Raw genomic sequence first — 14736 nt, forward strand, 5'->3', positions numbered from 1 at the left:
AGAAATATAACTCAAATCCACTTTTGTCCAGTGTATTGTTCTATCATGTTTTGAATGCATATTATCATGGATTTTATCATTGATTGCACTATTGTGGTGTATGCAGTTTTTGTTCATGCTTTGGTCTAAGGGGCTAATTAAATTCTTGAGTAAAATTGTAGAATGGTAGGGATATTTGCAGGGATTTTGATAAGTAGTTCTAGGTTGGGATTGCAAATATGAAGTATTGCAAGGCAATATTATCTTAGGTTCATATGTTGTTAGATAAATCCTATCGGAAGTGCATTTTATGCAATATGAATTCATGTACCCAATGGAATAAGGCACTGATCATAGCTAAGTGGATGACTTGTAGTTGATTGTCTGTTCAAAATCACCACCTGTTTGCTATAACCTATTGAATATCATAATATTTTCATTTACTTGAATTTTGTTATGTGTTTTAATCATCTCATGCTCCAAACTGGTTGAGGATCACTGAGGAATTTTCCATTCCTGAGCATTCTCTCTTTCTGTTGAGTCTTTATATGAGATTATCTACTTGGTTTCATGTATAATTTGGGAGTGTGGCGTAGAAATTACAAATTTGCATGGAGATCACCCTCCTTGGTTTTGCAAAGCCTAAAGTTTAGAAGGATCTTGTATCCTTGTTATTGTTGGTCCAAGTTTGATGAATATTAACAGTTGGAAGTGGTTGTCCATAGATATTTTAGAAGAAAACAACTTGGTCTTCTTAATGATGTAGCAATTAAATAACACATAAAAGACACATTCACACTTGAAGAACACTAGATATACATGAAAACCCAATATGGGAGAAAAATACAGTGAGAATAGCTTCTTGGATCTACTGCCCAAATCTAGCCTCACCAAATTGGTGAATCACTTACAATATGATGTAGGCACGAACCTATTGAAGACACCACATGGCTATATTTTAATATTACAATAAATATGGTGGGTATTTGAGGATCTCTATCAAATAAAAAAAGGTTACATCTATGTGATAAATGAATAAGCTATCATATTAGCTCATTTTCCTTTGTAACATCACTTTTTAGAAATGATAAGGCATGTATGTGTGCTATTTCTAGATTTTATTGTGTGAGCATTTTTTGCATCAACATTTTAGGTCCAACTTTGTGGTCCATCACTTTATTCTCCTTATGATCTTTATCTCATCTTGATGATGGGTGATAGAGTGTGATTTGAAATGTTGATGCAAAATGCACTCACACAATCAAATCTAAAAGAAAAAACACACATACAATCTCATGGATTGTAGAAATCTACTAGCATTTATGATAAGGTTTTCTACATAAACTAAGATTATAGTTAAAAAAACATATTGTTGTTACTATCACTAGTAACATACAATCTTTGGAAATAACATAATCCTAGAAAAGATAATCTTATTGAGTTAGTCATGGATTTAATGATTTCTCAAGATTAAATCATCAACGAAAATACAAATAGTCATTTGAAATACCATTTTTTATGAAAAAACCAATGCAAACATGAGAAAATCCTTACTTATCACCACTAAGAGAAAGCCTTATATTCATGAATCCTTTACAAAAAAGGAAGCACTAGTAATAATTGTGTGCATCAATCATCCCATTGGAACAAAACCATCCTTTCCCTTAAAAATCCATATTATTGTTTCATTATGCAATCCAAATAAGAATTTTAATGCCATAGTTTTTATGTTAGTCTAGTAAGATGAGATATCATAAAATAAAACATTTAGTAATTAATATATTTATATTTAAAATCAATGGGATAATATACATAACAAAACAAAGTAGCTTCTATAAGCCTTAATATATATTATCTTATGTATAAACACATGATAATATATCTAACTACTATAAACATATACTAAACACTAACATATTTTAACTTATGAACCCTAGTTTAAATCCCACTACAAACAAATACAATACAGTTCAACGTAAGACACACTAAAGTCTCTAAATAATAAGAACCACAAAATAAAACACTATTAAAACTAAATATTTTTAAAATACTATGAAATTATAGACAAATTTAGGCCTATTAGCCTAATTATTTGCTCAAGGTTCTAAGCATGGAAATGAAGTTCCTCATATTCCTTTCAGTAACTTCGAAATTATTGCTTGTTAACACGCTACTTATCTTTGTGACATTATATTTGATTTGGGATCCTTCTTCTTCTATCATTAAGACTCTAATTGCTTTACTAATATCCTCCTTAGTAAAAGAGCCATCCTCTTCATTTCTTCTCACTTCCACTCCCACCTTAAGCTCTTGTACAAGCTTTGCATTTAACCCTTGCTCATATTGCATTGGGAGAGTTATGAGTGGCACCCCAAACCTTAATCCTTCTGTCATTGAATTCCACCCGCAATGAGTGACAAAGGCACATGTAGAAGGGTCATTCAAAATATGTAATTGTGGAGCCCACTTTGTCACTACCAATCCCTTGTCCTGTAAAATAATTGAAGGAATCAGAAGTGGTTTTCAAGTACAACATGTTATTATTTATTGAAGTAAAAGTGATCATCATGTTTTGAATGTAATAAAATAGAATAAGAATATCAAAGACTTGCGATTGGTATATTTTGCTCACTTAAAGATTCCTAAAAAGGTCCACAAAAGTTTCATAAAATGTATAAAAGGTGTAGATTTTAAAAAATGGAGTTTTGAGACTTCCATATTTCATATTAATTAGAACCTTAGAAATGTATGTAAAAATTTCATACTGTTTATGAATTCATTTGAAAACATAGAATATGTAGTAGAGGATTTGATAAATGAATGTGCAAAATAATAGATATAGTGTCAAGTGCAACAAGGAATCCTTTTAAAATAATTTTACCCATTCCTTATAGTGTTTAGCACCACTAAACATTATGTTTGTACCTAAAAGTGAATAAATTATCCATTTTCACAAGACACTACAAGACAATAATTAATAAAGTGTTGACAACTTATAAGACAATAAATAATATGTACCTTAATACACATGTTTTACTCTTTTTTTTTGTAAATATATATTATTTCCAAACAACTTAGCAAATATGTAGTTGATGTGACTGTGATGTCAAAAACCATAAGCAATAGCCTCAAACTTATTACTAGCCCTTGAAAAAAGAACAATCTACCATTTAAAATCCTAAAGAATACAAAATTAAAATGCACAACTATAAATCCTCTCTCCAACCAAAATAATTAAATTTTGTAGGATCTAGAAAGCTAAAATTTTAACTCCTAATTTAAAAATATATCCATTTTCTTATAAAAGTTTTCATATGAGTTTTTTTTACTACTAGAAATAATTAGAAAATTAGAACATTTAAAATTATTGTTCTAGATATGTATTACTACAACATAATAATTTTATGTTTCTTTCCATAAATTCATTAATCCAATTGCATCCAATTTCAAATGTTTTTATATTAATTTATATAAATAATTTAATAAGTATTCTTTTATTTGACCTAAAATTAAAAAAATGACTTTTTAAAGTGAATTATTTCTGGATTTGATATTTCAAGATTTTTCTTCAATATTTTACATCAAACTCTATAATCCATCATCAAAAAGAAGAAAATAAGATAACATTAATGATAGAACATGGAGTTTGATCCTAACATTGAGATAACAAAATCACATAATCAAATCCAAAAAATAATTCATACTAATTTGATAGATTGAAAAATTTATTGACTTAAGCTTTTCCCCTAATTTGGTAGTTAGTTTAGTGATTGATCCGAGACCTATATAACTTTGAGAGGTTCTTAATATTAGTTGATATGAGCCTTCCATACTATGTTTCCAATGTTGTTTATAATTCTATATATATTTTTTAATTGACGTTTCATAACACACTTAATAATCCATCATCAATGTAATTGAACTCTACTTGATGATGGATAACTGAATATGTTTTGAAACGTCCAATATACATAACTTAACATTGTTATTCCATTATTCCATTATTACTATCTCCTTTGCACTAAACTAAATTGGAAGTGAAATCTGAGAGGCTCAACATTTCTAGTGGATTTTGTAGGGTCAATGGTTAGTGTGGTTCAATGTATTAAGAAAACTATCACTCGTATATAAAACCATGGACAAGAAGAAAACTATCACTCGTATATAAAACCATGGACAAGAAGAATGTGGAGGAAATTCCAATGGCAACATCTTCCCATCCAAACAAACCACCGCAACTGCAACTATCCAAAGAGCTCTTCTTCCCAAAAAACCAAACAAGAAAAGCTCCCAACAAAAATGAACAACCCCAATCTACTACAGACAGGGGAACCCACAAACCTATCATAGCAATAGCGAGGAGAATGCAAAAACCAGAAAAGCACCACTGCCATCGCAAGAGCAAGGCATCACAACCCCAGGAGGCTCGAAACACACCCAAAAAGCATGGATGCAACCCACAAGAAGCCCTTGAAACAATGGCCACACAATGGGCCATGCACCAAAAGGCCCCTATACATAGGCCAAAAACAGAAGAACTGGCCCCAACTGATCCACTAGGGCAGAGGCAAACCAGAAAGGAAAGTGATCCTCCACCCAGAAACCACTGCCATGGACGAAACAAAGGATGGGGCCATGAAAACAGAACCCCCTCTTCATCATTTATCTCACCAATTGCTCCGCTCCTGCTCACCATATTACATATTACTTCGTGATGCACACTTATTAGAACTTAGAGTGCATTGTTTAAGCCAAAATCTAGAGTTTAAGTTTGTCAAACTTAAGTGGCTATGTCAAATCACACTATAGATGACCCTACTCAAAAAATCAATATCATTTACAATGAACCCTCTAAACAAATCAAATGTTAAAATATACTGTTTAATAACAATTTTTTTTGAAGAGGAGGGTGCCTAACATACCCCAATCTGATCTTGGAAGCCTTGCAGCAAATCGTTTCCGGCAGGCAGAACCCAGAGGAAAGACACGCTGCTCTCCAGCAGACCCATTGCAATTGCGGTGAGATCTTGGTGGGTTAGAACGTACTCGCTGCCAAAAGACAAGACCACCACTGAAGCAGCTGGCTGCCTGTCGAGCCACTTCAAGCAAATATCATCAGCGGGGAGTGAGGGGAGTTTAGGCATGAGTAATCCAACAGGGATAACTGGCTGCTTCATGAGCCTCTGCAAATACTCCACGTACACCCCTTCCAACTCCAAACACGTATTGAATGCGATCGCCCAACTCTCCCTTACGCAGATTTTGGTGCGGTCGGAAATGCTAAGCCCATCTGCGAGCTCCTGATATAGGTTCAGGAACCTCTCAGCTTCAAATAACCGGCGCTGAATAATCTGTGAAGGGAATCCGGGTGGCGAGATGATCAAATCCTGGGCAGTTGGGTTTCTCGGTAATATCTCCAGCTGCCCTACCCCAAAGCTGAAGCTGGTTATACTCATTATGAAGAAGAAAATGGCGGGAATGGGATTGGCCACACGAGGAACCCAGTGTTGTGCAAAATCGTGGATCACCACGTTTGGAGACAGCTGTTGTAACAGCTCTTCGAAGGGCCTCTCCAAAAGGTCCATGGCGGCTCTCAGTAGAGGTATTAGGAGTGGAGCTTCTCCTGTCTTGGCAGCATCTGCGGTGGATTCTACACCTGGTGGCAGCCCTTCCACGGAGGGCATCGCCAATTCCACCAGCTCTATCCCCGGTGCGTCGCATATTTGCGGCTTAATTCGTCTAATATTCAGCGGGGTTGAGACGAAGAAGATTTTAAGACCATTACTGGCCAGGCTTTTGGCAAGCTCAACGAAGGGCGTTATGTGACCGTGGGCAAGCCACGGAATCATGACCACACGAAGCTCTCTCTGCTTTTCCTCCGCCATTGTTGATGCGTTGAAGAAGAGCTTATCGTAATAAATTATAATATATGGAGGACATTCGTTCTAGAGCTCATCTTACAGAACAATAATGGAGAGCTTATCCCAATAAATTATAATATAAGGTGAACATTCCTTCTAGAGCTCATCTCATAGAACAATAATTGCCAGTATTTGTGTATCTAGTATTGCAATTATACATTTTATTTGTTTTGTCTGCAGGTTGCATAGATTGGCGTCCAGACTAAACGCATGGCTGTAAAATAGCCAGCGTGAATGAATTGGACGTGTTGTTGAAGAAGATTAGGTGGAGAATGGTTCAGAGAGGAGAATGGTCACTTGCCCTCTACACGCGCCGTGCTATAATATCCATCGTTCACATAGGAGAATGGTCCCCTGATATTTGGAGGTAGCGCCGTACTCTAATCTCCATCGTTCACACACGAGAATGGTCCCCTGATATTTGGAGTACAGACTACATAGAATGATTTCAATTTGAAGGGTGCCGTCTATGAGGAGATTATTCGGGTACTGGTTATGGAGGTGAAAATTTGTATGGTCTTCATTTTCATGCTGCGTCACATCTATCTGCAAACTCGTACTCCTGCACAGCTTTCACTTTTCCTTTCCTACCACAAACTAATAATTTATTTTAATATATTTTTATAGTTTTTTATTTACTAGTAATTGCACTTTTGTGTGCAATGGGTACATTGAAGAGGTTTGGAAAGTCGATTAAGGGAAATTTTGGTCTTTTTGTTTGTATACAAGTGTAGAAATGAGGTCAATTGGTAGGGAGATATATAGGGATTAAAAGAGATGGATAAACAGTGAGCTAGAGTTAGAAGGAGATATGGACAAACAAATATGGAGAGATAAAGATGGAGAGGGAAATAGATAGATATAGATGTCTAGGAAGAGGGAGAGGGAGGGATAAAGATGGATGGCTAGAGAGAGGGAGACATGTCCAAAGGTAGAGAGGGAGAGAGAGAGGAAGATAGAGGTAGAGATGAATATATAGTGAGAGGGGAAGATGGAGATGATTATATAGAGAGATAGAGAGACTTAGAGGGAGAGATAAAGATAGAGAGAGATAGGAAGTTCGAGAGGGAGACAAAGAGATATATAGAGGAAGAGGGAGAGATATAAAGGGATATAGATGGTCAGACACTTGTGATAGAGATAGATGAAGGCATAGAGATGAGGAAGATGGAGATAGATGGATAAGTAGAGAGACAAATAGAGAGTAGACATAGAGATATGAAGGGGGCGATAAAGAGGGAGAGAAAAAGATACATGAAAAGAGAGGGAGATATTGGTAGCAATAGAGAGATAAGGGGAGAAGAGGGATTGAGGGAGGGATAAATAGAGAGATAAGGGGAGAAGAGGAATGTGGAGAATGATGGAGAGATAGGTAGAAAGGGAGAGAGGGAGGGGTAGAGAAGAGTGTGTGTGTCAACTTGTAAGTATAAGACAATATTACAATCATATATTTGTGCCTCAATAAATGTCTTAGTCTTATATTAATAATTTCTAATCTTCAAACGTAATATATTTAGATATTATTTTCATTTTTCATAAATCAATGATTATCAATTGTTTTTAAATTCTCTTATTACCAATCATTAATATCTACTAGTTATTTATTTACTTGAAATAATTTAGAATTTCTATATATGCATTTCATTTGATTTAATTGATAAAAAGAACAAAAATAAATGTCAAATCGAATCAAATCCAATGCATCACCAATTTAATTTTTGTTTAAAGAAAACAAAACCCAATAGAATAACTTCAATTTTTGAGATGATTTGATCAATTTCAAATCAATTCAGAAGACAGGTATAGTGATAAGGCATAGCACTTTGTTATTATTTTACAACAAAACATTTTTTGTGAGATCCCCTTGTAAAATATTCTTAGATAACCCAAATTGTCATCATATTTAGCAATGACTTAAAGAACTACACCTTTATTTTCTATTGACCAGTAAGGACTCCAAAGTATGACCTTTATTTCTGGTGGCGCCCTTCCATGACCTGGATTAAGCCGCGTCGGGCATGTTCCCCATGGACAACATGGCTTCTAAGCAAAAAGGTTTTCTACATCTGATGAATGAATGTTAAACTTCACCTAATAGACAACAAATATTGTAAAATTAAATACCCAACTTTAAAATTCAACATGTCATCAATTCAAATTCCAAAGAACCGATGCCCAATTGAACCATTGCCAATATGACAGTGATAGTCAACTAAAATTTGAGAAAAAATATAACAAAAATGACAGTGACAGTCAACTAAAATTTGAGAAAAAATATAACAAAAATTGGGGTACATAAAATACATGCCTGGAGTTTGGAGATTTATTATGGAGAGAATGCTGATAACGCCATCTCATTAAGGAACCAGTGGGAGTAGTTATAAGAAGAAGAGAAAATACTATACACAAAACCAACAGTATGTTTAGCTCAAGAATGATCGAATGTTTGTTAATGCCACCCTGACCTGTTTGATGACGGAATGTCTGCTGCCTCCTCTCATCACACCTTTCTCCCTTGAAGCCGAGTAAACACTACCACTGGTATTTAGTCCCATTCTACGTTTGAAAATAATAGTGAAGTTAACACCATGTCCACGCTAAATCCTTGTCTTGCCATTAATTTACAAACAACGAGTGACACCACAGACTGGTAATACCAGTCAGCCAACAGACCAGAAGAATAGTGTACTTATAAAGATCCTCTAAATTCCAGGACGGTATGTGATAGATTTGTTGCTGAGCAATTCGACCCATGCTCTGAATCAGCTTCTTTGCTATTGTATTTCTACTTTATTCTTTCGAGGCTTGAAAAGTAGGCTTAAATAGCAGTACCTCTAAATTTGAAGTTAATTCCCTGGGATTTGGAGAGATTGGAGCTAAAATTGGAGTAGGGCATAGCAGAATGCAGCGGAGTGCTTTGAAATGGACCTTAAAGGAGTTTGTCAAGTAGCCCGATGAGGGAAAGAAGCAGCTGGTGGTGCCCCCGACGCCTTAGGAGGATGTGGACGAAGAGGCGTCAAGTGGGGGAGGAGTCAGATGTGTTCTGTCCTTTGGGGCAAAAAGTTCAACGAGCGAGATGATTTTCATCGTCTTGCAATTTGCATCGTTAATGTTTCAAGTGGCCCGTTTCATTTATATAGAATTATATTTTTATTTTTTAAAATTACAATCTATAAAATAATAAACTATATATTTAAGCTTTTCTAATAATATTATTATGTTAATTTTTTGAAATTTTTTATTATTTATTTTAATAAAAATTATATTATAAATGGGAGGAGTCAATGTGTTGTCCTTTGGGGTAAAAAGTTCAACGAGCGAGATGATTTTCATCATCTTGCAATTTGCATCGTTAATGTTTCAAGTGGACCGCTCCACTTATATAAAATTATATTTTTATTTTTTAAAGTTACAATCTATAAAATAATAAATTATATATTTAAAATTTTTTAATAATATTATTATGTTAATTTTTTGAAATTTTTTATTATTTATTTTAATAAAAATTATATTATAAATGGGGGGAGGAGTCAATGTGTTGTCCTTTGGGGCAAAAAGTTCAACGAACGAGATGCTTTTCATCATCTTGCAATTTGCATCGTTAATGTTTCAAGTGGGCCGCTCCACTTATATAGAATTATATTTTTATTTTTTAAAATTACAATCTATAAAATAATAAATATAATAAACTATATATTTAAACTTTTTTAATAATATTACTATGTTAATTTTTTTTTAAAAACTTATTATTTATTTTAATAAAAATTATATTGTAATTAAGTGATTTTAACATATATTTAAAAATCGCTTATTTATATTTTATGTAACTAAATAAATTATATATTATTATATACAATTATTAAAAATTAAATATATAATTTAAAAAATAAACTATTATTTACTTATATATGTATTTAAAAAGTAAAAAAAATAATATTAATATATATATATATATATATATATATATATATATATATATCTTAGAATCACTTAATTATATATTATATATTATAATAAGAATTTTATTAAAAAGAATAAAAATAATTTTAAAATTTTTTTTAACATATTAAATATTATTAATTTTTTTAAATATATAATTCATTATTAATTTATTATATTTAATATTTTACAAATTGTAACTTTAAAAAGAAAAATATAATAAATAAAAAACTATTAAAATATATTAGAATAAATTATTAGTTGGTGGTAGGACAGTGCAAGTGAAGGTTGCAACAAGAGTACGAGTTTGCAGGCGGATGTGATGCAACATGGGGATATGGGTGGCGCAAATTTTTGCCCCCATAGCCAATGCTAATTATTTGAACTTGCATCAAATAATCCCCTCATAGCATGAAAAAATTAAAGTAAGGCAAAAGGGGTAGTAACTAAATAATAGTCATACCAAAGGCTATTGTATTACATCTAACATGGATAGTCCAACAACTAGATATGGATTAACAATCTTATTTTAAACATTGCCTAAAGTTTCTCATTAGAATAAATTAGCACATTGCTTTTAATAGGGTTGATTAGAGAGGGAAACTTCTATGCAACCAATTAAATAGCATGAAAAATAACGCAATCAACCTTTAACTCTTAATTTAAGAAGCTTTTGTTCAATATTAAGTACTTTTTATGTATGAAGCTATAAATACAAAAACATACATATATGCAATCATAAATGTAAGTGTTTCTATACATACATACATATACATATATGCGTGTGTCTTTGTATGTATATATGTATATTTATATGTGTATATGTCTGTGCGTGTACATGCACACACATGCCCACACACACACACAGGTGTGTGTGTGTATATATACACACACACATATACATATACATATACATATACATATACATATACATATACATACATACATACATACATACATACATACATACATACACACACACACGCACACATACATAAATACATACATACAGATAAATATATACATATATACATACAAATATACATATACATACATATATATACATACATACATACATAAATGTACATACATACATATGCATACATACATACATACATACATACATACATACACACACACACACACACACATACAAACAAATACATACACATCTATATATGTTGAAATCATAAAAATTTACATAGTTCTTGACCCAACACGACATATAGAACAATACAAAAAATTGTAGAGTGTTCCTAGTATAGGCTATGTTGGAGCCTTTTAACAAAATGGCTCCTTAAGCACTACAATTAAGGTCTATATTGTAGATTGATACATAAACATTATAGATCATTATGCAAAATTTACCTATTTATTTACTAATAGTGATATTTGTTAAACAAAGGAAAAAGGGACTACTGAGTGAACTAGAACCACCACACATCTCAGGAACCCATTGTAATATCTTCATCATTTAATTCTAAGATCTATGCAAAAGAGCTATCCGAAAAATAGATAGCCCTAGCAACTTCCTTCAAAAGGGTGCTCAAATTCTCTTTCAAATGCTAAGAATTTCCATCTAATCTAGAGGCATGAATTATGAACAATATCCAAGGCCCATCATAGTCCATGGTAAGACAATATGAACCTCTACTTAGGTGCAAGACAAAACCTACCACAACTTTATCTAAATAGCTCAAGTCAAGCCCTCATTTCATTTCAACTTAACCAAATTTCTCATCACCAATTTCACACATTCCTTATCCTCCCCATAGTCAAGAAGCGCAACAAGGAATATTAAGGCCATATAAGAATTAATGTCATATTCAAGGGTGTTGTTTACATATAGGTCACCCAAGAGCATTTTTATGGCAAGTAGTACAATAGACGACTGAATTCTAAAAATCCTTTTCAATTTAGCCTTAGTGATACTACCATTGAAATCCATTTGTCATGTCCTTTTTGCGAATTAGATTATAATATCTATTGTTGTAAATAGAGAGAATAAACTACACATCTCTTTCCATGAGCTATAAAATAAGGGGTGTAAGCATTACTTGTCATGTTTGTATAAGTAAGCATTTTGTCATGTCTCTTTAGAGTCTAGAGCAAGGGATTATGTTGTTATAATTACTATTTATTATTCACTTATTTTTCTGGATTTGATTGTGTATGCAATTTTTTATCATCAATGTTTCGAATCACACTGTGTGATTTATCATCAGGATGAATAAGAATTATATTGAGATGAGAAATAGTGAATTGCAGATTTGGGAAAGATAAAAAGAGATTTGTAGAGTAGGGAAGGGATGCAAAGATCAAAGAAAAAAAATAAATAAATAAATAAAGGGAAAATATAACCAATAAACAAATAAATAAACCTAAAAGCTAAAAGACAAAAGAAAATTAAGAAAGCCAAGACAAAGAGGAAGAAAAATATTTGTTGGCCTTATGATATGTGTAATGCCATACAAAACTTAGCATGAAAAGAAACTAAATTTAATAATAATTTAAATAAATTATTGAAAATACTTATAGAAGACCAACTATAATTTCCCTGTTGACTATGTTGATAATGTCATGTAATTCAACTTCAAGAAGCCCATTTATGCCTGATGGTATATTACCACTAATTCCTTCGAAATTGCTTTGAGCTACTTCCTGAAGCAGGGCACTCCCTGAAGCAGGGCACTCCCTCTCTGAAAGACATGCATATCTATCAAAAATTTCTCTGAAGACATAAATTACAAGTCTATAAATTTGTTGACTCTAAACATAGCATCACTAGCTCTGGCTATTACCCAGATAGAATCTTAAGCATAGGCTCCAACTATGCCAATGTCTTCAGAGTGGGTTACATTTGGATAAAATCTCATGAATTCATGCTCCCATCTCTTGCTGATACTCTTGTACTGTGGACTATGCCTAACTTTTGTGCAAACCCCAAATATTTCTTGCATTGAATCCATAGTCGTATCATCTGGAATATCCAAATAATTTGCTACCCACTCCAATCTAAGCCTAGCCTCGCTTTTCCATAATGCCTGAATGTTTGACCTCCAAAAAGATTTTCTGGGCCAATCTATAACTAGTATGTATAACAAATGCACGACTCCTTATCTTGTTGTCATTTATTTTCTTCTGAATACGTTTTCATGATGAGTTACTGAAAGACTCGATAGATACTTCAAACTTCTGGACTATTCTGGCAGAGGATTCTTTAAGGCTAGAAAAACCCAATTCATCTTCTTGATATATGACCACTATTGCCTTCATTTGCACTGCAACCCTGCTAATCATTTGAATCGAATATACAGAACGTTTTGAGGAAATGGAAGGATCATTGCCAGCAAATGTAATGAGTGGTATTTGCGCAGAATCAACAAGGACATAAAACAAAGTTGGAGACTTTTGCTGCCATGGGTGTGACAACAGATACCATGTTTGCTCTGAACATTTTCAGAACTAAAAAACTGTCTTCAATTAGTTTTAACAATACACTCATGTTTGTGAGCTAGAATTTAAATTACACACAAAAAGAGAAGTGTTTCTCACCATTCTCCTCGTCGAGAGCAGTGCTTCTTATCTTTGTAGACTCGAACTGAAGAATGGTCCCATTAACAATGTTGGGATTGTTATCAATATCTTGAATGGCCAGTGGTATGGGTACATTTGATTGTTTACCTTGATAGATTTCCAAATCAAAGGCTCCCCCAATGCTCACCTCTGGAGGCTTTGTGTCATACAATTCCACAAAGGGGAGGAACAAAATCAGAGGTCTGATAGCATTGCTCCAGACATCACAACTACTACACGCATGAGACCTTGTAGACAAGAAGAGAATCGTTGGCACCTTTGGATACGAATTAAATGAATTCACACTAGAAAAGAGAAGAAAGGAATGCCTGTATAAAAAGTTTGATATAGTAGCTTTCCATATGGGTTCATTTCGTTTTGGCTGCCATTTTACGCAGTACAGAATAATAAAGAGGGGGGCCCACCAACCCCCCTTGAGAATAGTGGGTTGGTAGTTGGGATTGGAAAATAGCTTCGGCCGGGGAGTCTGATTAGCCTCCATCTATCTGTAGTGCGTGCCTTTAGCTGGAGCTGCTGCCATCCCTCCCATGGACCAGAGTGCGATAAAGAGGAAGAATTACAGAGGACCGGGTTGTTGGAGCAAGCCGCCCTACCTATTTGTTTGGTTGGTATTACACTGCTATTCTTCCCACCCAGATCAAAGAGAAATGATGCTTGTGATCGATTATAATAGTTCTCTATGTGAGTTCACTTGATATTGATATTGGTTGTTATTTTAGAGAGTTCATGTGTTTGAAAGAAAATCTCTTTCAGCGAATAAACACGATTCGCCTTGTAAGTTATGTGTTTCTTCTCCATTGCCTTTCGAGAAATTTACTCAGGACGGTGGATAATATTTCAAAATTTGAAAATCCAACTTCCAAATCAAATTCAAAGAAAAGTCAAACAAAAATTCTCCATAAAGCTGGGAAGCGGTTGGCCACAAATTCGATGCAGCATTATGGATAGATTTTTTGTGCCTAGTTTAAAGGCAAACAAACCGATAGAATGTCACTTCCATGGTTATAGGGAAAATTCGTCACCAACCTCACATTAAATTAAAGAAAGGGTGCATAAATATATCCTTTATCAGTCTAGAGTTTAACTAAATTGAGATGTAATTAAATAAATAACTTTAGAAGACTGATAAAAGTAGATGATTTGTTTTTTTTAAGATGTGTTTTTAGTTTTATTTGTAATTTACACAGAATTAATAATTAAGTTTATGTTGTGAATTATGATTATAACAGGTAACCATTCTTTTTACAAGTGAAGCGATACAAAAGCTAGGGTTTTTGAGACCTTGAGACATGGTTGAGGC

The 14736-nt window shown here is 33.4% G+C and overlaps 1 protein-coding gene across 2 annotated transcripts; it reads right to left on the bottom strand.

The window, feature by feature from the left end:
• Nucleotides 1–2033: 2033 nt before the first annotated feature.
• Nucleotides 2034–6078, bottom strand: LOC131857116 (UDP-glycosyltransferase 91C1-like). Of its 2 annotated transcripts, XR_009358552.1 has the most exons (3): nt 4902–6069; nt 4321–4664; nt 2349–2469 (listed from the first exon to the last, which is right to left on the bottom strand). XR_009358552.1 is itself a non-coding variant. In XM_059209214.1 (2 exons), the coding sequence occupies exons 1-2, from the start codon at nt 5862–5864 to the stop codon at nt 2068–2070; spliced, it is 1365 nt and encodes a 454-aa protein (XP_059065197.1). In that variant the 5' UTR covers nt 5865–6078; the 3' UTR covers nt 2034–2067. The 2 variants fall into 2 exon arrangements, 1 of the variants encoding a protein (XP_059065197.1); XM_059209214.1 differs by lacking the exon at nt 4321–4664 and having other exon boundaries at nt 2034–2469; nt 4902–6078.
• Between the last annotated feature and the right edge of the window lie 8658 nt (nt 6079–14736).

This window comes from Cryptomeria japonica, chromosome 7 (genome assembly GCF_030272615.1).
Source record: "Cryptomeria japonica chromosome 7, Sugi_1.0, whole genome shotgun sequence".
In the NCBI taxonomy this organism is placed as follows: Eukaryota; Viridiplantae; Streptophyta; class Pinopsida; order Cupressales; family Cupressaceae; genus Cryptomeria; species Cryptomeria japonica.